The 25,855-nt window shown below is 39.8% G+C and overlaps 2 protein-coding genes across 5 annotated transcripts in view; one reads left to right on the top strand and one right to left on the bottom strand.

The window, feature by feature from the left end:
• Window positions 1-2,136: 2,136 nt before the first annotated feature.
• Window positions 2,137-19,237, bottom strand: mrps35 (mitochondrial ribosomal protein S35). The gene is made up of 8 exons (XM_026175320.1): window positions 19,036-19,237; window positions 15,872-15,924; window positions 15,525-15,692; window positions 7,799-7,859; window positions 7,564-7,703; window positions 5,931-6,040; window positions 5,775-5,844; window positions 2,137-2,637 (listed from the first exon to the last, which is right to left on the bottom strand). Exons 1-8 carry the CDS (start codon window positions 19,166-19,168, stop codon window positions 2,368-2,370), a joined length of 1,005 nt encoding a protein of 334 aa, XP_026031105.1. The 5' UTR covers window positions 19,169-19,237; the 3' UTR covers window positions 2,137-2,367.
• Window positions 19,238-19,286: 49 nt separating this feature from the next.
• The window catches only part of kcnq1.2 (potassium voltage-gated channel, KQT-like subfamily, member 1.2), a 181,163-nt gene continuing 174,594 nt past the window's right edge, over window positions 19,287-25,855 (top strand). For all 4 annotated transcript variants that reach the window (XM_026175315.1, XM_026175314.1, XM_026175318.1 and 1 more), the window contains exons 1-3: window positions 19,287-19,321; window positions 20,455-20,689; window positions 23,366-24,038. In XM_026175315.1, coding sequence (XP_026031100.1) covers window positions 23,545-24,038 — 494 coding nt within the window. In that variant the 5' untranslated portion in view covers window positions 19,287-19,321; window positions 20,455-20,689; window positions 23,366-23,544. The remainder of the gene's footprint in view (window positions 19,322-20,454; window positions 20,690-23,365; window positions 24,039-25,855) is intronic.

Genomic DNA, 25,855 nt, shown 5'->3' with positions numbered 1-25,855 from the left:
CCTTTTGTGTGGACTTGCTCCTTATCACCTAATTTGTGCCAATTTGTCATAAATGGGGGCTTGTCCGGGATATTGAAACCTGTTGGTAAGATTAAAGTGTATGCAGTGTTGATGGCTAAGTTTAGCTTATGGTTTGATAAATACTTAGCCTAGTTTGGATATTTAACACTGTGACCAAAGTTTTAGGGACTTCCACACATGAATTAGATTAATTAATTACATACATTAATTAATTTTGAGTTATTTTTTTAGGCGATGTTGGAAGAGAGCAGGATTAATCCCTATTTTTTAAATTGGTCTTCAAACCAAATGTCTTTATCTTTTTGAGTGAGTCTAACCACATGTGTAAGAGCCATGCATCCCATCAGATTAAACTGGTTTATTAGGAGACCAACCAAGTTTTTTTTTTTTTTAGTGAGCCTTGAGGCACCTGTTGTTGTGATTTGGCACTATATAAATAAAAAAATACCATGAATTGAATAGTGTGGTGGAGAATGTGGTTGAAGAAATTGTCTTTGGAACATTTCTGTTTTCTTTCCAAAAACTACAAAGTTTCTGGCTCGTTGGTGCCAGTGGAACTGGTGGTGCAAGCACTAACAAGTATATGTCTAAAGACTGAGATTAAGATTAGTTTGTACTCAATAAATAGGACTAGATAGCCTGCACTCTGTGGTTAGTTCATCACTATTGAACTTCTTATGAGTAGTCCTCCTTGCTCTCCTGCAAGCCTTACAAATGTGTTTGGAATTCTCAAAGATATTTGTGGTACAATTGCGTGCAGTAAATGTACACAACTGGTAAATGTATGATGGGTAAGAACTGCAATTAGTTCGGTTCCCTCTTTGTTAACGTTTTAGACATCTTGATTGGTTCGATAGCCTTGCTTTGGAGGAACCTTGTTGTATGATACTTTGGTTCATAGTCAAACTTTAATTCCAGGTTTGTTTGTAGCTGGAATATTTGCAAAGAAGTGTGATGTTTGTTTGTAGCTGCAGGCAGGCCATATGGTGCTGGGATCATTGTGAGGAACTCTGGTGTTCATTCAGGGAGCAACGCTTTGATTTGCTGTTGAAATTAACCAGTTTTCTTGCAAGATTAAAACTGCTATTTAAGGGAGGAAACTTGTTGCGCTTTTCTCTATGCCAGTTTGATTTTTTTTTTTAAACAAACTGTTTTAAGCACCTTACTCTATGATACCTTCTTTACTGGTAGTTTCCCATTGCCCTTCATTTGCTCTGACAAGGGAAAACCTGGGCTGGTAAGATGGGTGGAGCTGGCAGGGAGTACAGGTAGTTTGCGGTTGCCACTTTAATGACTGGGTATATTTTTTACATTTTCTGTTACCTTGATTTATAACTTTTTAGGTTAAGTTCTAGTTTTGAGGTGGAACCTTGATTTTAAGATGGTGTGGGGGGTGACACCATCTCAATGTCTGAAGGAACTCCTGGCCTGTTATCAATTGCCTGACATGGGAGGATTGTCAGCTAGTGCAGATCCCTTGTGCCTTTCAGGCTATAGATTAACTGTTTAGTCTCTCTTAGACTCCACTTGGATTCAACCCATTTGTAATGTTTGTCTGTTGGTTAGATTATGTTGAATAAATTATCTTCTATTTAAGAAAACCTCTTGTGTGGACTCTCTCCTTTGAGCCAATTTGTGACATTAAGGTTTAGGTGAAACAACCAAAAACATAGCTGCAATGGTTCTGGTTTCATTCTGATGCAATGAATGAACACAAGAGCTGCCTACACCCATTTTCTTTAAGAAATTCGATATAGTGTCCTTTTGGCTGGCCTACATTTTGATGTACTTCAGTCACTTTAAATGTAATTGATGCCAAACCTCAAAACATTGGCCACTTGTCTACACCAGTAGTAGGTGGAACTTAATGGGCACTTTTAAGCAATTAATGACTACGATTCAAGGATTGTTTAGGTCATCAATTAGTCGTCTTTAGTGGGATTGATGACAGATTGCTTTTTGGATCTGTGGCTTTTAGTGTTTAACCTTTAATTCATCACACCAGGCTGCCCCTGACCTAAAAGTACCTTTCAACAGCTTGCTGGTGAAAGCGTGCATTCACGGGGTGCTGTTCTCTGAATTCACAGTGCGGGAAAGGGATAGACGTTAGAGCAGTAACTCTTACAGTATGTTTTTATTGCGTTAAAGCATCGCCTTGTCATGAAACACTCCGCATACAGTTTTATCTTTGTATTAATGACCTCCTCGCATGCCAGTGAATATTTGTGAAAATATATACAACTAACACATTCAGACCCATGATGTTGAAATATCCTGATGCATTATGTACAGGGACAATTCCAAGTATGTAAAAATGTTTCTTCTTGTTGCTCTTGTTCACTGACATTACATATTGAATACTTTCTTGACTGCCTCTTTGTACTGCAGCATGCTGCTCTCGCTCTCCCCTTCGTTCTTCAGCCGTGTGACCGAGTCTTTATAGTCTTGAACGTCTTTCCTTCCCAGCAGCTGCTGTCGCACTTCTTCACCATCTCCCTCTCCTGCCACTTTCATGCGTAGGAGTACATCCAAGATATTCTTCTGAGACGGGCTGTCCTCCCAACTGTAGTCCTCCATGTCTGCCACAGTCTTCTCGGCCTCCCAGGCCTCAGTTTTCTAAAGAAAGAAAGAGAATAACATTTCTAACTTTAAACAAGCAAAACAAATGACCACAGGTTAAATTATGAAAAAGAAAAAGAAAGTTTGGATTTGTAATTCAAGCCACATTTTGATTGGAGTTCTGGTTCAGCTCTTCCCACTCTTTGAAGCTCCTCTCACAGAGATGGTATTTCCCATATGTAACTCTCCGTTTGCCGCCTGTCTCGTTCTCATCACATTCCCTGAAGAACAATACGACCCATTGTGCAGCAGCTTAAAGCAGGGCAGCAACAGGGTCCTGCTCGCAGGTGTTTGGAGGTTAATGACCATCATTAGCTACATATATGTATATTTGATCCCCATGCTGTCTCCAGCAAGTCCAGATCTAGTGACTGAAGAGCAATCAATACTTCAGAATAGGTAAGCAGCAGCTATTCTACTGTTAATCACAAGCATGAAGCAGTTCTTCAGCCTTGTGACTGAGTCTTAATGAATAATAGCTTTACATTTTTTGGAGTGGGTTTGCAGCTGACACACTGACGCTTTAACATTTTATTTTTCCACATTTAGAGATTAATACAAAATAAAACAATGCAAAGTGTTGTGATGTTTGCTGTATGCAATGCTCAGTAGTTTGATCAACAGGCAGGATATTTGATAGCTCACCAGTGGGTTAAATGCCCCCCAGTTTCTTGAAATGACAGGTGCTAGGCATGCGGGCACAAAAGCAGGCAGAGTGCCTCTTAGTGGTAAATGCGTGTGCATGTTGGAGGCAGCTTTGAGCGGTCAGCCCAAACGCTGGCCTGAATTAGCACACACTGGAATTAACAGGCAAAGTCCATCTCTCTGACTGAGGAGATATAATCACCTCGGTGGCTGCTAACAATTGGCCCCTTTGTGAGCTATCGTTACAACCTGATCAGTACGCCACTCTCACAGCTTCCACAAGCCTGCTGGACAAGCACTGTGCCTTCCATTGTGTGTTCAAAAGGGCAGTGGACAGTGTTTTGCTTCCTGGCTTTAACAGCCTTTTCTCAACTTAAACTGGCTAAGCCATGTCAGGAAGAGCTCCTAAAGGCAGAGGTTGCACAATCGTGCTCTTTTATGTGGCTGGCTGCAGATTCATGCCAACAGTGCCTAAGCACTGTTGGCCTGGTGGCACACCTCTCCGATGTGGCATGGTTTGCTTAATGTGAATGAGTATCAAGGTCAACACCTGAGAGGGGAGTCTGTTTTCTCCTCTTCTGTGGGTAAATGTCAACTGGACAATGCTGCTGTTTGCCATCCTTCTGCCCATTCAACTCTGCTACCTCCCTAATGGGCTTTAGTCTCTCAGATCGCTAAGCAAGATGGACAAGATTGCCCACAGTGAAAGGTGTGCCATGTTGCTAGTTGTACGTAAATGCCACCAAAGATGAAACGATATGAAAACATTTTCAGTTTTTGTGTAACTTGGTGTACCCCAGGCTTTGACCCAGTTTCTCTTCCTTACAAATGGCTTCTTGACAGCTGTCATTCGACTGAGACCATTTCTGAGGAGACTTCAGTGAACAATAGATGGACCAACTGAAGGGTCAAAAAATGTTTTGGGTCCGTGTCGGATGTTTGCTGGATTTTTTTCGTTTCTTAAGGACATGACCTTTAGATAATGTTCATCTGCTGTCGATAGTTTTTTAGGACACTTCTTGTTTTCTACTCTCCCATTTTCCTCAAATTTTTTTAGGGAAACACTGCACACCATGTCAAGATATGCCAAGTTTTAGTAGCTCTTGGGGAACCACCTCGTGGCTACAAAAATACTTTACATTTGTAGATGTAACTGCAGATTCAACTAAAGAAATGGGAACAAGTTAAGCAGTTTTGTGACATGCTGTTATTAACAAAGTGCCTAAAAATACAATTAAAATCAGTTGTTTGCTAATTATCTGTTATGTGTAGACACAGCAATGGTTTAGCCCCTTAAGTTACTTGACCTGTTGTGCTTGAATGATTCATATTCTATCAAAATTTAAACTAATGTCCTCATGTGTGGATCTGGCACAAAAAAAAAAAAAAAAAAAAAAAGGTAATTCTTTGTTTTTACATTCATCAGGTCCCAATCAGCCCAAATAGCAAAGAGAAATTAAAAATGCATGCCATGAAAGAGTTCAGGTCTTAGGAGGTTATTAAAAAAGAAAATTTCCTTTTGGAAGTGGTCTGAAAATTAGTGAAAAAGTAGCCAATACCCGAAGATTATTTTAAAGACCTTCAGAAATGCTGCAGAACTATTGCTCAGGATTACTTTTAAAAAATGTATAAGAAAGTCAAAATATAACGAAAGGGGGTTACTCAAGATCTCAGCACTGCATTTATTCCAATCTGGGGTGATCATGATATGATCATGACAAAGAAGGGATTTCATATGAAAAGAAGCTACAAATATAAAAATATTAGAAATCTGAAAAAGAAATGCCGTCAAAATAAGACTTCACTGGCTTTTCTGCTAAATGGTCTAAGGTACCAATTTGTTGGTATCTAGTGCAGGAGATACTGTTTTTTCTAAAATATTGAAGTTTTGCCTTTTGTCCTCATAAACCAAATATACAAGACAACACACAAAATCTCCCCCACATCAGCGCTGTGTTTATATTTCACATATCCACACTAAAAAGAAATTATTTTAAATTACATATCTTTTTATAATGGCAAAAAATAGATCAAGTAAGAACCCTCCGCTGATGAAGGCCCTGTGACACTTGTACATTGCATAGAGTGGTGCATTAGGTAAGACATCATGATGCATTTGAACTAAAACCTCTCCAGGGCAAATGCGTTAAAAGTGACAGCGGGTTGTAGAGGGTACGAGTAATGCCAGACAGCACCTGGCCTTTAAATGAATGGATGCTTGTTGAAAGAAGACAAAAGGTTAGAAAACAAAAAGAGAAACTCAAGTGGACGTAGAAAAGGCACAAATATCCCATCTAACACCAGGTAGAGTTGCGGAGTTGGGCCGAAGACTTTTACCATGGATATCCTGTTTGAAACTGTGAGTTCAGTAAGTCCGACTCACTCAGTTTACTGCTCCTTCAGTATTCAGTCACTGAGGCCAATTTATCGGACCTCCCTTCAGTTGACACAAGAACTAAGTTAGAGTGGAAGAAAAATGTACAACTTACCCAAGACTCGTGGTAGAGAACTGTGAGCAGATACATGGCATAGTCATAGTTCTGCTGTCTCAGCGGGCAGCTAGCAGAGAGGAGAAGAAAAAAAAATGTACGAGGACATCAGTTTAATCTTCTTTTAACCCTATATTTTCAGGAAGAGGTGTTTACCTGTCAGTTTTGATGGTGAGGACATCTGTGTTTTTGCAGTATCTCTCGCCAAGGAGTTTGATCATTTTCTTCCTTGCATGGTCATCTAAGTTCAAACTGGACAGCTTTACCTTGAAAGTTGAAGATGTGAATAGATTACCACATAATTTAAATCTAGTCCTTCCGTGACACTTCACTAAATAAAGAGACGTTCACAACGAGATTAGGGCAAATGTGATGTGCTTATGTGCTATAACTCCACCATACATCTGTCTCTAAGGATTTAAGAATAAAACCTAAAGTCTGAACTGCAATATGTAATATTTATTTTTTTAACCTTTGCAAAGCTTAGACTGCGTGGATTAAAAAAACCCTATAATTTTTACAGATCAAACACATGCCGTGTCCCAGAATCACATAAGCTGCTTGTAGAGATGATAGATTTTACCTCCACTACATTGTTTATGGCTCTGCTTTGAACAATGCAACATTACTCCATTTATAGGTAATACAAAGCACAGGTGAACATTTATTTTGTGCACTGCACTGAGGTACTGCTGTTACAAACATGCACAGAGCTGCTACAATGGTTGAGACTATGTGTCCAGCATAAATAAACCTCTGTCACAGAATTGATTTCCAGGATTTTCCTCCTATAAAATATTAAACCACAAATCAAAAATAGAAAATATATGTTAATTCAAATATTGATGCCCCCCACCCCTCTTACAAATAAGGGCTTAGTCAACTTGTTCTAGATTTGGAATCTAACTGTGTGAGATTTGCCCTTCAATCTATCTCCCTGCCTAATCCACCTGGATTACTGTTTAATTCCTACCTTGCTGATATAATCTAAGGCAATGTGTCAGGAGCAGATGGCTGGCGATTAATGGTAAAAAAAACAAAACAAAAAAAAGCCAAACCCCAAACATTCCAGTCTGGGAAAGAAATCGCACATTTGTCAAAGGCAGTTTGTGATGCAAAGCAGGATTTCTTTGGCACTTTTTGGAGTTAAAATGACTACAGGCAGTGTGATAGAATGGGACAAGGAAACAACAGCTTTGTTTGTCAAGGTTCAGCTGAAGGAAGTTGTGTTTTTCTCTCCTCTACCCTTAACATCACCCTGTAAAATAGAACACAGGCCCAGTAACTTCACAATTAAGAGGGCATTATTTATTACATTTAATTGATTCTTGCAGTTAAGTTAAAGAGACGTGCATTTCCATGTATGGTCCTGCTCATAGGGAAGGATTGCATATTGATGGATTAGTTTTGGGAGGGGGATTAAAAAGAATATTAAAATGTCTCAGCAAATATTATTTTTTAAAAAAATGTTGTTACTTCTTTTATTGAAAACTAAAAAGTTGCCAAAAACCCCATAACAATTAACAAGAATATTGACAGAGCCTTGGCACAGGAAATATAAAGTAATGACCAAAGACTAATCTCTCTGTTGACTCAATAGCATCATTTTGCAGATTTTAGGTCACTAGACGATGAAGATCTTTCTAGGAAGTCAGACAGACACGATGTCAGCTGGTGATTATGTATCCCAGTAAATCTTTAATCTCATTTTACATGTGAGGTTTTTGATCACCTGTACATTAACAAAACCCAGTTAAAGTCAGCATCAAGTAAAAATGGCAAAACTCACTGTTAGATGGACGATACGAGCTGAAGGGTTTCTGAGAGAAGGGCCAGCGGACACATACTCTTTGCTCTCTAATTTAATGGGGAAATGCTCATCACACTTGGTATCAGTCTCCAAGGCAGAGGGCCACTCTGTACAGAAAGCTGATAGCACAGAAAGGCATTTAAATGTGCTGCTGAACAATAATGAAAGAAAGAAACTGCTTTTCTCTAACTAGATTAGTAAAATATGAACTTACGTTTCAGAGCTTCACAGTGTTTCTTAATGGCTGCTGGTGTCAAATGTAGAAAGTTTGGTATCTGAAACAGAGAAAAAGAGAAACGTGACAAACTTTCCCTCTCTTGATTTCACTCTCTTGGCAAACTTAAATCAGCAAGTCTACAAACTGTGAAAAAGTATTTGCCCACTACCTGATTTCTTTGTTCTTTTGCATATTTGCCAAACTTACATGCTTCAGATCAAACAATATTAGTCAAAGATAACCAGAGTAAATACAAAATGTCATTTTTAAATTTGGGTGTGGGTAAGTTGGGTTAACTTGAACAGAACCTTTCTGACAAAGTGAAGCAGGCTAAAAAAAACAAACAAAAAATAAAACAAACCACAGTTAAAGTCATCCACAAATGGAGAATAACCCAAGAGTGACTGGCCTATAAACATGTCCAAGAGTCCATCAACGACTCATCCAGGGGGTCACAAAATAACCCAGAACAAGACTTAAAGAACTACAGTTCTCACTTGGTTCAGTTAAGGTCAGTGTTCATGATTCAACAATAAGAAAGAGACCAAAAAAACGAGTTACAAGGTGAAAACCACAGCTGACCAAAAAGAACACAAACCCTGGTCTCATCTGCTGAAAAAAACAAAACATCTCCATGAACCCAAAGGACTTTTGGGAAAATATTCTGTAGACTGACAATACACAGGTGGAACCTTTTAGAAGGTTCGAGTCCTGTTACATCTGGCATAAAACTAACACAGCACTTCATTAAAAGAACATCAGACCAACTGTCAAGCATGGTGGTGGTATTGTGATGATGTGTGGCTGTTTTGCTACATCAGAACCTGGACGTCTTATTGAAATTGATGGAATCATGAATTCTGCTCTCTATCAGAAAATCATGAAGGAGTTTGTCTGGATACTTGAGGGTGCATGGGAGTTTGCCCAACCAGTCTACATGTGTTTTGTGGACTTGGAGAAGGCATTCGACCGTGTCCCTCGGGGTGTCCTGTGGGAGGTGTTGCGGGAATATGGGGTGTCTGGCCCATTGCTACGGGCCATTCGTTCCCTATACAACCGTTGCAAGAGCTTGGTTCGCATTGCCGGCAATAAGTCGGACTCGTTCCCGGTGGGTGATGGGCTCCGCCAGGGCTGCCCTTTGTCTCCGGTTCTGTTCATAATTTTTATGGACAGGATTTCGAGGCGCAGCCAAGTGGCGGAGGGCTTTCGCTTTGGTGGCCTCAGAATCTCATCTCTGATCTTTGCAGATGATGTGGTTCTGTTGGCTTCATCGGGTGAGGGCCTCCAGCTCGCACTGGAACGGTTCGCAGCCAAGTGTGAAGCAGCGGGAATGAGGATCAGCACCTCCAAATCTGAGGCCATGGTTCTCAGCCGGAAAAGGGTGGAGTGCCCACTCCGGGTCGGGGATGAGTTCCTGCCCCAAGTGGAGGAGTTCAAGTATCTCGGGGTCTTGTTCGCGAGTGATGGGAGAAGGGAGCCGGAGATCGACAGACGGATTGGGGCTGCAGCTGCAGTAATGCGGACGCTGCACCGGTCCGTCGTGGTGAAGAGGGAGCTGAGTGTAAAAGCGAAGCTCTCAATTTACCGGTCGGTCTACGTCCCTACCCTCACCTATGGCCACGAGCTGTGGGTAGTGACCGAAAGAACGAGATCGCGGATACAAGCGGCAGAAATGAGCTTCCTCCGAAGGGTGGCTGGCCTCTCCCTTAGAGATAGGGTGAGAAGTTCGGCCATCCGGGAGGGGCTCAGAGTAGAGCAGCTGCTGCTCCACATCGAAAGGAGCCAGCTGAGGTGGTTCGGGCATCTGACAAGGATGCCCCCTGGGCGCCTCCTGGGTGAGGTGTTCCAGGCATGTCCCACCGGGAGGAGGCCCCGGGGCAGACCCAGGACACGCTGGAGAGATTATATCTCTCGGCTGGCCTGGGAACGCCTTGGTATTCCCCCGGATAAGCTGGAGGAGGTGGCTGGGGAGAGGGAGGTCTGGGCCTCTTTGCTTAGGCTGCTGCCCCCGCGACCCAGCCCCGGACAAAGCGGATGAGGATGGATGGATGGATGGAGTTTGTCTGGCCTTCAGTTTGTTTTTTACTTCTCATCCGTAAATAATCTGCTCTTTCACGTGATTCAGTTTATTTTGAAAAGTCTCAACAGGATCTTGAGCTTTATTGTGAAAGGTTTATGTTGAAAATAAACAAGCGGACACGCGACGGTCTTACCGTCGCTGTTGCTAACGACAATGCATAAAAACAGGCGCTTGTCCATCCATAGTGTGGTTATATAAAATATAAGAGAAAGAGAGAACTTTAAGAAATTAATATAGCCACTACAGTGACCATCAAAACGATGAAAAAATATTGCCGTAAACAGTTTATTTTGCGACCGCACAAAACAAACGATTGCGTAAAATGAAACTATAGACGTTTTTATATCGTCATCCGATGTATTTCGTTATATCGAACAGCCCTAGTATGTCACATTATATTTGCACACACACTAGAATAGATTTCTTTACCGCCAAGTCTGAGCTCCTTAGAACAGCTGAGTATGATCTGCATGATACAATCTACGTCCAAACTATCATTCATCTATAGATGACAAACAGTTCATGACCTTTACAACAGAGCTTGAATTATATTCAGACATAAACATCACCCATTTCACGTGAGTGTTCAAAAGCAAATCTCTGGGGCTGCATCAGCTGATTTGCAATCAAGTGGGGCGCCAGAAAGTATGTGTTAAGAAGTTAGAACATCAACAAAAAGCTGAAAGATGCAGTTGAAAGCAGTTTACTGATAAAACATGAGCATGGTAACAAGAAAAGCCAGATGCTTTGATTTTAAACCACTGAGTTGGTACAGATTAGAGCTGGGCGATATGAGATTTTTTCATATCACGATATGTTTTTTTCATTTCAGGCGATAACGATATCTATCACGATATAAGCCAAATAACTATATTTGTAAGATTTAAATGTGCCGTTGCTCACAAGTAAAATGTGAAATAATCAGCAGCTTGTTTTTATTTAAATATTTATTTCCCATAATAAGTTCAACAGGGTAGATGTACTTAAGGAACATGAGACTTTTTCAGATAAATAAAGGCAAATATTGCAAACTACACAAAAGGCAGCCACTAAAGCGTTTAAGTTTCAAAATAGAACAAACGAAACAGACTAAATTGTCAATTCCACTTAGAAACAAAATATTAATTCTAAAAATAAATCTTAGTTTGTTTTACAGAAGAACAGACAAAACTGACTAACTTTTGTCAATATCAAATAAACTGAGAACTAAAAGGAAATTCTCAATCTCTCCTTGTTGTATAGCTGAGCTTTTCAAACAGTTTTAACAGTTACTTTAGTCTGACAAAAGCCGAATGACGAATTAGCGCTTCCAGTCAGAGACTGAGGCTACGTCCACATGTACACGGGTATTTTGGAAAACGGAGATTTTCCGTTTTCGTTTTAAAAAATAATCCCGTCCACACACAAAGGGAGAAATGAAGGAAAACGCTGCTATGAACATGCCAAAGCAGCAGGTGGCGCTAGATTCCTAACCGTGCAGAAATATCCGGTTGTTCAGTCTGACGTCACTAGCCGTGTCTGGGTCTAAACTCCGCTGCAGGTCCATATATCAAACGATCACTGTGGCATTACTGAGAGTTGAAAAACTGTCTAAAGTCTTTCATCTTTAATAAAATGATCAGCGTTCTGCTCTACCAGGTGTAACAATTGAGTTTAACATCCAGGCATCCATGAAAACGGAATTTATGACATTTAACCGAGTTAGAAGTTAGCAGGGAGTTAGCTCGCTAGCTTCTATCTAAATACAATATAGCATGTCCTGACTGCGGGTTTTGGAAACAAATTAAAACGTACAGCTCTGCTATCACTTCCAGCATAAATGAAGACAGAAAACTAAACAGCAGTGACGTTTGTAGGGTTACTGATGTGATGTGCTACGTGACCGCTAGCGACATAGCTATGTTAGCATAATATAAACAAGCTAACTTTTTTTTCCACTCGATAAAAGTTAACGTGAGTGTTCTCGGTGGTCAGAAACAAATGTAATCGCATGGCAGGATGCTGTAAAAGGACCAAACTTCAGCCAGGAGAACAACTGAGATAATCCATCCACAATACGAGGTTAGTCATTCATATACTGCTGCATGGGCTGGGCTGTAGTTACATCCTAAGGTTTTAAAAACTGAGCTTAAATAAATGATTAGCGGTAATAAAAGCCGAGGGAGGTCAACAGGGATCACTGACTGTTTTAGGAGCTTTTTGAGATCAAATAGAAGAAAATACATAACATTAAACATGTTAACAACACAAAAGCCATATTAAACGCAGACTACTTTAGACCCGGAAGTAGGATTCGTCGCGTCATCACTGAACAACCGGATTGGCCAATCAGAAGTCTAGAAGCCTCGGTGGGAAAACGTAAACAAAGCTGGGGCATAGAAGCAGAACCGAGTCGTATGTGTGGAGGGACAGTAACTGTGTGTATATGTAAGCATTTAAACACTGCAGAGAGTAGAATTTAACAGTATTGTAGAAATTCATTTCACCGAAACAATAACGTGGCGCACAGTGTGACGCATGCACCGGTTTATTGTATTTCCAGACTTGCTTTCGGCACAATTTACAGTGCACGCTACTCTGTTTTTTGTCAGACTTGAAATAGCCGAAATACCTTCACACTACGGACCTTCTTTGGCTCTTCCGTTCGACAATCTCTCCGGCATTGGAACCATCATCTGTTTTCTCTTCGGTCACGCTCGGTTGATTTTTCTAGTTGGCACACTCATTTCCTCCATTACGCGCTGGCTCCATTACCCGCTGGCTGCTTCCCAAACAAACACACGTGCGGCTTGGCACTTGTGCTGTACGTAACAAGTCACGCGACGTGACGCTGCGGCTGTGATTGGTTCGGCTCTGCGCTACTTAATTTGGATTGGCTGACCTTTTTTTTTTTTTTTTTTTTTTTTTTGAGGACAAGAGCGGCGAGGTCTATCGCGATAGCTTAATTTCTCTATCGAGTAAAAGTTATATCGCGATACATATCGTTATCGTTCTATCGCCCAGCTCTAGTACAGATGTTTAAAAAAGGTGATTTTTCTTGGTTTACTTTGTTTTATTAGGCATTCCCATATTTGTTTGAAAGATTAAAGAAATCTTTATTGCGAATGAGTAAAAACCGTTTTGAGGCACTTTAACCTCCATCTATCTGTAAATGAACACAAGCCTTCGAATTTCTCCCAGATGTAAGAGCTACAAAATGAATTCAGCATTAGCTGCTGCCATTAGTAAAGATCACATGAACCACAGACGGGCCAGTGACAATGAACAAAAAGAATATCAGCTAACACCAATGTTTGGCCAATAAATCAAGTCATCCATTATAACTTATTTTTTGAACTGAGGAATCGGGGACCACCAACTGAACTGACAGAGGCAGTGAGAGTCGATTTCAATCAAATATAACTCGTTAACAAATGCCAGACACAAAAGATAACTTCAATAAAAAAAAAAAAATAAATAAAAGTGGAGCCTCACTGTGTGGAGTTTCCATATTCTACCTGCGCCTGTGGAGTTCTCTCCTGGTATTTGATCTTCCTCCCACAGTACAAGGACATGCACATAACAGTATTTGGCAATACTAAATTGCTGTAGGTATGAATGGCTGTCTGTCAGGCCTGCACGGGAATGACCACTAAAGCCTGATGTTATCAGTCCATATTAGCTTTGTCCCAATAAATTGGTATTGGCATTTACAATGGCCAAAAATGAAAATTTAAAAAGTAAAAGAGGTGGGAATAAGCATTGATGTGTCATAGTTTGTCCATTAGGGGGCACTCTGTAACTTCCCTGTTTTTAAACTGCATCGTTATGTTATCTAGAGATGAATTATATATATCTATGCAATATAATATATTAAACAAACGTTATGACTAGCTATATATATCTTTTGTGCGTCTGAAACAAAGGAAAAAAATATCGGCCAATATATTAGAATATTGGAATTTTTAAATCATCAAATATCGGTATCAGTCTGGAAAAAAAAACTATACTGATCAGTTCCACTGTCTGCCTGTCCAGGATGTAACCCACCCCTTGCCCTATGACAGCTGGGACAAGTTCCAGCTCCTTTGCGACGCTGAATTAGATAAGCTGAAGATGACGGCTGAATGGATGATTTATACCCTTTTCTCCTACTGAAAGCACATCATTATGCTCACTGATCCACCACAACACTCCGCTTGCAGAGGGAGGCCACTAAAGTGATGATAAACAAAGGCCCTCTAAATTCTATTCTTTTGAATAGAATATATCAAAACCGAGTTCAAACCATCTTCACCCTTAACCCCTGTTGGAGGTGTTACGTGTTTGTTCTGATTTAATTAATGGAGGATGTTGGAGTAGCAGAACAGAATTTGAACACGTGACAGTGCTAACCACTACATCACTGTGGTGCCCCTAAATACAGATATCTTCTGTTTTTAAAATTTTATTGGTGGAACTTTTTGCTCATTCTCCACATATTCATGTTTTTGCTATTATGATCTACTTGCACATTTTCAGATCTGCATAAATAAAAGCTTGGAAAAAACAAAAAAAATCTTATTGTACAAATCATATTAAGAGGATCCATAAAGTGTATATTAGAATAAGTTGGTTGAACCCGACCTTTCAAGATAAAAGGTCTGGATCTGAAAGATAAGCAAACCAAATATGGTTTAAGGCTTTAAATATGTATAAATATGTTTAAAATTATATAAAAAGGTTGAGTTTCTTAATGCCCCTAAAAATGGATTGCTCATCTTTTCATTCATAAAGTAAAACACAAACATATAGATGCTATCCAATGTAAATGCTGGAAACTGTAAGGTATATAATATATAAATCTATGGGCCAAAATGTTGGACAGCAGTTACAGAAATATCTACATCCCAGAAAATAGAAGTGACACATTTCAAACACAGAATCATTATAATGCTCTAGATAAAAACATTCAGCACTGAATTGTTCAGAATACGCTGCTTTTAAAGGGCATGTAAACAAAGTGAAAAACAAAATCCGCTTGATCCTTTTGAGTGAAGGATATTATAAGACAAACAATTATATAAATTATCCTATACTGACACCAAAGTAAACTTAATGGTTCACAGTCGTGGCAAACGATTACACAAAAACCCATCTATGACTTATAATTAAAAAAGAAAAAAACAAATCACCAAGCGTAACCAAGGGACATACAGCAGTTTAGCTCCTCATGATGAGCTGAGAGAATGAAATCAATATTGTTATGCTGCAGATATCCAGCTGTGATGGGTGAAACTAGCGGATCTGCAAGTGGCTTGAGTCCAGATAGAGCAGCTGGTGTCTGGACATAGCAGCTCAGTAATCCGGGCACAGAGATACAGCGACTAAAGCCATGCAGGAGAGCAAAAAGGGCTCAACTGGAACTGCAGGAGCACTCGCCAGCTTCAATTAACTCAAACCATCAAAGATAAACAAAGAGAATACATCCAGATACAGCCCAGAGTCAAACGTGTGCAGCTAAATGTTGTGTAAATAATCATTCAGTTCATCACAAAACCATTTGTTCTGTCATTCTTTATCAGATTAATTCATACTTTGTGCATATTTATCACTTTATCTGAGGAGAAAATGTTGTTTTCTTTAGGGCCTCTTTAGGGCATGCTGGAAGTAATGAGGTCTGACCTTGATTAGCTCCAAATTGCCTTTCTTCTCTGGAGGAATGCCCCCCTTCACAGGGTACCCCATCCTCAAAGGGAGGGGGACGGATCCTGGCCTGAAGGGCGCGGCCGATGGATAAACTGCAGTCCAGTCCTGATCCACTGGCATCTTTCCTGTCCTGGGCTCCCCTGCCTTTAACCCCACACAGAGTGCAAAGGAAACCATGAAGGAAAAAAATCGTGCCTGTGTGTGTCTTTATGTATTGTTTTTTTGTGGTGGTTGTTGAATAGCCACAATGGCAACTTTTTATCGTATCATTCAAAGTGCATGCATTGTGTTACACTCAGTTTTGATAAAAGCTGCACACTCACTTCTCTTCTGGGCCTTCGAACAAAGGGTCCTCTACCACCTCTGTCTGGAAGGCCTAAAATAAAGTATCATATACATTATATTTTTATGAAAACACTCAAATAGAGTAAATGTCACAACGTTGTTAAACATTAGACTACATCTAGCAACTTTATCTGTGATCACACACTCTTAACAAACAGTAGGTTGTGTATTGTATGCAGGACCTTTGTTTCACTTTTGCTTTTTTGCTCTTAATTCAGTTTGTCAATGCACAGATAAATAAACCACTGTAAACCAAGAACTCAGTTAACTTTGCTTTTAAATAAATTTAGTATATGTATTTCTTATATGGATAAAGTAAATGTGTAGCATTCATTTAATTGTTAAGTAATAAATATCAAATGAAAAAGGTGTTTGACTGAGTTAAACACCTAAAAATTATTCTTATTATCACTCTACATGTATGTAAATGATGTACTTGAATATAACTTGTTATTATAATGAACATAACAAAATAAAAACAAAATGAGTAAACTATACTGAAGAAGTATCCCATGCCAACATGTTCTCATCAGTCTGAAAAGCTATCATTTTAAATAGCTATATATAGCACTATTATCACACTAACCTTCAAAACAATCTACCTTGAAGAGGAGGTCAGAGGTCAAATGTGACAATTTGTTAAAATCTTTATACAGCACTTGCTATACATTGACAACACATACCACACTTGTAAGATTCAGTTCTTGCATTATAATGCTTTTTCTCAATTTTTGATCAATAAATCATTAAGTTGACCTTGAAGACATTGATGGATTAACATGTCTCTGCTCTACACACCTACAAAGTTTTATCAAAATCCATTCAAAACCTTTCGAACTACCGTGTTTACAGACAGACTGCCATGCAAACGCTACCAAAAACGTAACCTCCTTGGCAGAGGTAATTAAAGTTTAGGACCATCTTTTGCTGCTACTTTAACTATTATTTTATCTCTTCTTTCCCCTTAGCCCCACAATGTATCCTAGGAGGTGGCTGCCACTCCCTTAGCCTGGGTCTACTCTTCCTGTTAAAAGGGAGTTCTTTCTTCCCACTCTTGCAAAGCACTTGCTCATAGTAGGGCTGGGCGATATATCGAGTTTTTTTTAAAAATATCGATATATTTTCATACGAGATATAAGATGTGACAATATCGTTTATATCGATATAGTCTATGTTACGTTATAATTATACTTGTGGAGCCCAGGTTTGCCTCTCTTTCGTCCACTTATGTCTCTACGCAACGTTACTCGGCCTCGCCTCTCCTTCACTGAACACAACTCCCCCTCCCCCATAGCTTTACCTGCAGGCAATGACAAGATGAAAGAGGAAAATCTCCGTTAGCGAGTTACCTCGGATCGACCCGTGCGTGGGGCTGGACGGTGTCAACGTGTTAGCGAGCTAACCGCGCTAACGAGCTAACTGCGCTAACGACATGCAGCCAGGAGGGGCTATATCGAGATATGAATTTTGGGTAATATCGCCCAGCCCTAGCTCATAGCAGCTTGCCTGATTGTTGAGATTCTCTCTCTATTAATTGTAAGGTCTTTGCCTTGCAATATAAAGCACCTTGGTGAAACCATTATTGACAGATGGAGCTATATAAACAAATATAGAATCTAGTTTTTACTTTTATTTTTGGTTAATTTGATTTTGGTTAACTGAAACATTCTTTTCAAATTTACCTTTACTATTTTGGTTTTAGTTAACTAGCCTTGGCATTACTTTCTTTTCTCAGGAGTGGAATGAAAAATTGGATAAAGGAGCCTTCGTTCATAGACCGTCTATAAGTATCTGTCTTTGTAGGGCTGCTCAATTAATCGAATTTTAATCACGATTACGATCTGGGCTTTCAACGATCATTAAAAATGACTGAGCCGATTATTAGCCCCTCCCTCGTACTTTACTCTCGCGCTGCTCCGTGTGGCAAATCGAGCGCACCTCTCTGCATTTCGAACACGTGTCACAACAATTAAGAGCAGCGGTCCCCAACCTTTTTTGCGCCACGGACCTGTTTATGCCCGACAATATTTTCATTGACCGGCCTTTAAGGTGCCGCAGATAAATACAACAAAATAAAACTAGTACCGGTACCGAAAACATTATTACTAACACACATGAAAAGACCAAGGAAAACCGAGTAAACGATAAAAACGATAACAAAATAACGCTGAAAACCGATAAAAACCCTGAAAACTATACATTTCACACCTGAGCCTCAACTCTAGCGGCCCGGTACCAAACGACTCGCGGACCGGTACCGGTCCGAGGCCCGGGGGTTGGGGACCACTGATTAAGGGGACCCGAGGGAAGCGGAAGCTCGGAAAGCTAAGCAGAAGTTATTTGGAGAGGAGAGTGACTGCCGCTGGTTGAAAAGAGGTAAAAAAAAAAAAACTAAAAAAAAACTTCAGTGGTGTGGAAACATTATGGGTTCGCGGAGTCAGACGTGGATCAAGTAGACATAGTGTGTAAACTCTGCTACAGTGTCATAGCTGCACCACAGAGCAACACTGCAAAGTTCACTAAACATAGATGTTTACATTTTTCATTTATTTTTTATATTGCAAACATTTGCACTGTTATCAGTATTTGCACACTATTTTATGACAATCTTATTCAGCCATTATTCAGCCATTATTCAATACATTGTTATTGTTAAATAAATATCGTCAAATAATCGAGATCTCAATTTCAGTGAAAATAATCGTGATTATCATTTTTGCCATAATCGAGCAGCCCTATGTCTTTGTACTTCTGCTGCTACTGTGCCTACACATCTTTTTGCGAGAGCAATGGAGAGTTTTTTCTTGTAATGATGATCTGCCATAATTTACAGCAAGTGTCTATCTTTCGGTTGATTGTGATGAGCAGTGTGGTCACTGACAGCCCAAGTAGTGACACATGGTGAAGCAAAAACAGATATAGGAAGCTCAAAAGGACATCAAAGACTTTCAACAACCCAGACATGGTCACCAGACAAATCCGCTTTTCGTTTAACTAGTCACCTAAGTTTGGATGCTACAGAAGTCTACACAGGATATTCTATAGCTACTCTTGTTAATAACAGCACTTCATGCAGTTAGCTTAGCTTGCAGCTATGGTTTTGAATTGGCATAAATTCCCTTATAGCGACAGTGAAACTCACCTTTATTTCCAGAAGAAGAATTTATAGACAGAGCCGTTGCATATGTGGCTTTACCGGATGGTTTATTGAATCCAAGGAGAGGGATATTTATTCGACCTAGGGACAGAAATGTCTTGCTTGTGCGTGAAGCCATGTTTTCTCAGTGAACTACGGAAGCCAGCGAGGGACGGTCAAACCCGATTGCGAAGCTTTTTACTCAGCGCGGAGCAGCACAGGCGCAGTTAAGCGTTTAGATAAGAACACGTGTGAAACGGCTCACCGCGTGTCGTAAACACTGGTTTATCTGGTAGGTGATACTTTAACAAAGCAGTCATAATAAGATACTACTACAATGTTAATGGAGGTACTCCTGTTTCTTTGTGAGTCAAGTGAGAGGACTCTGCCAGCTGCTGCTTTTTGAAACATAGGGTGCGTTCAAAGACCGTTTGAAAATATTAATTAGAAAGTTGCAAATCAAACAACTAAACAACAACAACAAAAAGATGAAAGTGTTAAACATCTTAATATCTTAACGGATTGGAAGTGTGGAAGGCTGTATTTTAAAAAAGATTTTGAAATCTGTTTTATGAATTTGGAATTTGAAAATGGTTTCTGAAATTCCTTTTTTATTCAGTTTTTTTTTGTGAAATCGTTTTGAAGTATCTATTAACTGGTCAATAATTCATTTAAAAGTATTTGTAATTTATCTTTACTTTGTTTTAAATTAAAATATTGGAGAATACATTACTATAGTAATATCTAAATAAATAAAAGAATTAAAAATCTAATTTGTATTTAATTTAATGAGGTATTAATAAATGTTTATTCTAACTCAAATGACGATTAAAGGGCAACTAATTTCGTCATATTCGTCACTTTGTGGTCATGCTGTCACATTCAAAATATGTAGTAAAGTTTATGACTTCATGAACCTGTTCTGGTGCCTCTGAGTAAAAACTTATTCCCTTGGTTGTTCTCTTCATTACCATAACTAGATTTGCTTCTTCTTCTTTTTTAATTGGAAAAAAACAACATGTGACGGTGGTTAATTGTAACAATATGCTAATAAAATACATTAGCCTTTCACAACATTAAAATATGCTTTGAATATTACCCCCAGCACACCTGAACAAGCAGTTCATTTATGAAATAACCTGGTATGTTCGTAAAATCAAAATGTGACTGAAAACTGAGCGTTTGTTATTTCGGCATCAGAATATATTTGAGGGCGTGACTTTCGATATAGACAGCACGTGATCGATTGTTTGCCATCGCTATTATTTTACTGAGTGACTGAAGAAATATCGATTGGATTAACACAACAACAAGAACAAAGTTATAACTGTCACTTGGTTGTTAGAGAACTTATTACAAAAACGATAAATCTGGTATATGTACTATATTTTAATTATATTTTAAGATTTCCTCTCGCCCGTAAAGGCATCGCGTGTCCTGGCAGAAGCGACGATGCTCTTCAAAGGGACAAGTCCTGCAGACTGCAGCCGCTTAAAGAACTGTGGCATCCCGGTGTTTGCGGCGTTCCTTATGTGTTTGAGCGCTGGAGCATCATTTCTATCTGAAGGAAGCGAGTACCTGGAACTTGCTGTGACACAAAGCAGAAAAAGAGGAACTTGGTGCCCCGAAAACAACTTGAGTTGTGGTGTGTAAGTTAAAGGTAAGGTCTAACGCAATATTCTCACGTTGTTGTTTAGGACAGCAGTGTTTGTGTAGTGTTAAGTGACGGAGACAGCACTTTCATTAAAACAGAATTTACGCACTTATGCTGCTTTCAGGAGTAATGTTTAACAGATGGACGGGGGGTTGGAGGTTTTTAGGTAGTGTGAGGCGTTTTATGTTTAAAAGCCCACACGCTATCATTTGATTTGTTATATGCCCCCACCTGCCCACCCACATGGGTCGGTTCAGTTTAACGGAAAGTCACATAATACTCTGTAACCGTAGAGTCCCACAGCAGCCTATGCATGTCTGGCAGTTCATTGTGTGCCTCATGACTGTGTGGTTTCCATTTTTTAAAGGTAGAAACTCTATCTAAAGGGAGACATGTGGCTCCTGTCATCACTTCCACCGTAGCCGAGGACAGATATGGACGGGGCTCGTTGCCTCCAATTAGATCTTTATTTTTTCCGATCCTTTTAGGTAACATCCGGTCATCTATCACACCGCCTTGTTGAGTATCTTTCCAGAGAAGACACTATATCGCCTACCCGCTGTTTATACATTCATTAATTGTACATATGATAGCAAGCAGAGGCTTTGATTTGGTCAGATGGAAAGTTGTCGACTTGCCAGAATTAGGTTGTTTGCCCCCATGCACACACAGGTGGTTGTTGTTTGTGACATGGACAACACAGCTTACTAACTTTCCTGTAGATCCTTCTTCGTGTAGAGTTAAAAGATCTGTAATCAGTGACTTCCTTAATGCTTACATTAACATGTGCTGGCCTAAAGTGATGAAGAGTAGTGCTGTAAATACTGCACATTCTGGTATTGGTGTGATACCGGATGTAATATACTCACAATATACTCTGTAATATACTCACATATCTATATTATTGCTAATATATATTGTAATATATCTATATCACTAAAGCACTTCTGGATGGATGCAAACTGCATTTCGTTGCCCTGTACCTGTGCATGTGCAATGACAATAAAGTTGAATTCTATTCTATTCTATTCTATACCAAGTAAATACAGGGACAGTATTGCCAATACCAGTATCTATACTTTAAAAAAGGCAGCTTATTTAGGGGAGAGCATGATTTATGAGATGGATCATCCTCAAATTCTGAACACATTTTAATGACCTTTAAATGAGTAAATTACTTTCCAAAATTATTAGTTAGTACAAGAAAACACCCTTTTGAGCTTTTCAGGTATTTTGAAAGAGAGTTTTTTGGAGACCTGGAATATAAAAATGCCTGCCACTAAAGCACTTCGGTATTAATCCTATTACAATAGTATCAATCTGATAACAATACACATCTGTATCAATACTGTCAATATTTGGAACATCCACCAACCTCTCGTGAAGAGTCATTTAGCATAAATTAGTTTTATGTTAGAAGGGCTCTTTTTTTTAAGATAAGATATTCTTTATTAGTCCCAGAGGTGAGAAATTCACATTTCTACAGCAGGAGAGTGGACAAGGCAAAAATAAATAGATGCAGAATAACCTAATTATAATAATATTGTGCAAAAAAAAAAGTACAATATATAAAGTAGAGAAATATAATTTAAATAATTATGTATATATGATAAAACAATACAGCTGACTACTTTTTTGTGAATTTGTGTGCATCTTTAAGTAAAGACGCACAACTTTAACCTTGATCTGACTACATAAGAAACAAGTTGGAGAAAGGTGAGAAAGAAGCCACAAAAATAATCATTCACGTGGTTGCAGCCACCCAGCGCTTTAATCGGTCTAATTTTTGGGCGGTTGCACGTTGATTAAGCGTTTGCGGTGTGACACACTTTGTGTAACCAGCGCTGAAGGTGACATTGTGACAGCACAAGCTTAAATGCCGTCACTGGCTGCTAAACACACTGCGTTTTTTTTTTTCTCTGAATTTAAACTGAACTGTAACCGAGTGCACACCGCGCATCTGCATTGCCTTCCAGATGGAAGAGGAGAGAGGTTGTGACACCCATCAGCGATACTCTTAACAGGATGCTGTTTTTTTTTTTTACAGTAGAAAATCTCCATCAGAAAGAGCTGGTGAAAATGGACTAGTGTGTTGACCTGTCACTCCCACATTAACTAGTGTGCGCTCGGGTCTTGGGAATATTATGTGTCTGTTACACTTTCATAATGCTCACAGCTTACAAGTCACAGCACAGCGGTCTAAGCAGCAGGGAGAGCTAAAAGGAATATTGCTGGGAATTCTTTACTTTCATTTTCTTTCTGTCTCAAACAAAAGAAAAAAAAAAACTAGCAATAGCCATGACGCTATACCTTCTGAAGGTGCATCTTAGAGCAAAAACTAGGGCAATTAGAGTTACACAATGAAAAGCTTTAATCAGCATCAGTGCCCTAAGCATAAAACATCCCTGATCCGCATATGGTCACAGTTCAAAAGCAACAGGCTAAAGGGAACCACATTTAGTATTTGTCAGATTCTAATCTGTTAATATTTTTAGAGTCAGCATGTTTCGGTTTTTGCTGTCAATGTCAATCATTTAATCCAGGTGATATAATACAAAAAGGGCTTTTTATAAGAGTATCTCTCCTTTCCAGCATCCAATTATCATTTTGTCTTTCGACACTAAAATAACAAGTGTTATAATAAGGCTTTCTCTCAGACTAATGTAACATCTTCTGCTGCAGGTATGGACACAGATGCAGCCCAGCAAAGAGAACTCTTCTCAGCAGCAGGTAGCTAGCCATGCCTGGCTAGTTTTTTAATTTGGCTGCCCTGTTCCCTTCGCTAGAACAATCAGGATTTCCCAAGGCTTTTTGTTCCCCTTTGGCCCTCTTCTTTGAACTGGACCATCCCGCGGGGCGACATGGGGGAAAGACGGACACGCTCCTTTCACGCGACGTGCCGGGTGCAGCGTGACTGTGGCAGCAGGCTGGGGAGCTCCTTCATAAGTTGCAGCCCAAACGGATGCACCAGCACCAGCATCAGCCTGGACCAGGAGATGGACGTTGGCCTCGCGCCTCCCACCTGCGCGGCTACCAGCAGCACAGCCCTCAGGTCCCCTGCACCTGACAGGAGCCACTACTCTCCTGTTTCACTGGAACCGGAGCCCGCGGCGGTGAATAATGGATCAGGCATTCCCTGCTGTCCGCCTGCAGACACAAAGGACCCGGCCCTGCAGATTTTACAGAGCCAGCCCTCTCTCACCGCCATCCCGCCACCTCTCCCTCGTTCAAGCTGGCTGCGTCATCATCAAAAGGAATTCCACAGCCCTTACATCAAGACTAGCATGCAGGGGGATATTTACAACTTCCTAGAGAGGCCTGCTGGATTGAAGTGCTTCCTCTACCACTTCCTTGTGTGAGTACCTGTCAGTTTCTGTGCACACTGATTTAAGTCCACACTTCACAGGTGAAGTGAGTCGATTGCAGAAGACGATGAGCTTGTGTTAGGTACAATTGGTAATCTGAGAGAGTTGCAAGTGCTCAAAATCTCAATCCACGTGAATAAGGTTAAAAATAAAGTCTAGTTAAGTAAGAATAGGCTCCCATGAAAATTACCTGGGTGACGATGTACAAACTTTCACAGAAGTGTTAGAAGATTCACAAAACAGACTCTGGTGTCATTTCATTAGCTCCAGACGCTCTCTTGTTAATTACATCTAGCGCTTCTTCTTCCAGTTATAGGCTCTGGTTCCCGGTAGCAGGAGGAGCAGTGTCTTTAGGCCTGCTGTGTGTCGGTGGTTGTTTTAAGAAAGCCCAGCAGAATCAGGTCAATGTGATCTGGCTAATCGCACGTCTGGTTCTGAGTTGCCAGGTTATTTCTGCTCTTTGTTTTGTCAACAGATGAAATGAACTCATCCATAAAAGCAGAGTTTTTTATGCTGTGCTGCATAAGCATGTTTTGTCTGACCCATGTCAGGTACTCTAGAAAATAAAATGAATTCCTTTGAATAGTAATTGAAATATTATGATAAAGCTTCATCCATCGATTTTCTTCCTCTTATTCAGCTGTCACAAGAAAATAAAAACATGCAGTTAGCTTACTTAAAACAGAAGTGGTAAGATTAGAAACTGTGGAACTCAAATTTATTCAGGAGCCCGGCATCACATCACACACCGAGTCCATAGATAGAATAGAATAGAATTCAACTTTATTGTCTTTGCACATGTCACAAATACAAGGCAACGATTTAGACCACATTGAAGGAAAATAGAAATAAGTCAGAATTTTAACTTCCTCCACTCAACAAAATAGAAGCGATGCTATCTGGGAAAGTGATCTCAGTGATAAAGTCTCTGTATTTCAAAGATGTTTTCTCCTTTACCTTAATTCTGATGAGTGGTTTTAAGTTGTCTGCGGAGATGACAGCATTTGGGCTTGATGTCGATTTCAAATAAGATTATAATATAATATATAATATAATATATAGCTTACTACTGTTCATCTGCCTCTGTAAAGCTGTGCTTGAAGAGAAGTCGAATTAGTCTGTCTCATTAGTTTTGTCGGTCACAGATACGTGGAAACAGTGCAAAGATTCTGTTTGCATTGCTGATCGTCCTTAATTGAGGCTCTAAAGTTCAAACAGTGACAGTGAACCCGAGACTGCTCTTCATTCAATATTAAACCCTTCTAACCGATCCTCACTGACGCTCCTTTAAGTAACTCTTACATGTCGAAGACTATAGCCGGCGGCCATTCAATCCCTCGTCCCTTTTCTCGGATTTGGCAGGGGAGAGCAACGATACAAAGGACCTCATCCAGCACTCATGACAGCACTAATAGGTCAGCTTGAAAAGCCCTGCTCTACATCAAGATGACATACACACAAACAGCACACACACAATGCAGCTAGTTAGTTAATTCATCACTGCCTTTATTGTGCAACGGTCAGGGACATTTCCAGTGAATCGGCACATGTGCAGATGCTGAAATTTGGGTGGACTGCAGAATAAAATGCTGGTAAATCCATATCTAAAAACAAACAATCAAACAAAAAAAACCAATCTCATAATATCTAGAATGTATTAGTTATTTTTGTGACCGTTTATAGATGTGATATTACAGTATACCAGTGATGGTCTTGAGATCACGTGTTCAGAAGGGCCGTTTTTCCATTATTATGTAAGAAGAGACAAGTGAAGCAAAGATAGCGTTACCTCAGCTGAAGTGTTGGT

This window comes from Astatotilapia calliptera, chromosome 7, assembly GCF_900246225.1.
Source record: "Astatotilapia calliptera chromosome 7, fAstCal1.2, whole genome shotgun sequence".
Lineage (NCBI taxonomy): Eukaryota > Metazoa > Chordata > Actinopteri > Cichliformes > Cichlidae > Astatotilapia > Astatotilapia calliptera.
The sequence above is the reverse complement of the archived record's forward strand: the minus strand, read 5'-3'. Positions and strand labels throughout refer to the sequence as shown.

Excerpts from the sequence above, each read along its gene's own strand:
- mrps35 (XM_026175320.1), bottom strand. The coding sequence starts at position 19,168 with ATGGCTTCACGCACAAGCAAGACATTTCTGTCCCTAGGTCGAATAAAT. Across the intron at positions 5,845-5,930 it reads CTCACCATCAAAACTGACAG|CTGCCCGCTGAGACAGCAGA; the intron begins GTAAACACCTCT and ends CCTCTCTGCTAG. Across the intron at positions 2,638-5,774 it reads TTCTCTACCACGAGTCTTGG|AAAACTGAGGCCTGGGAGGC; the intron begins GTAAGTTGTACA and ends TTCTTTCTTTAG.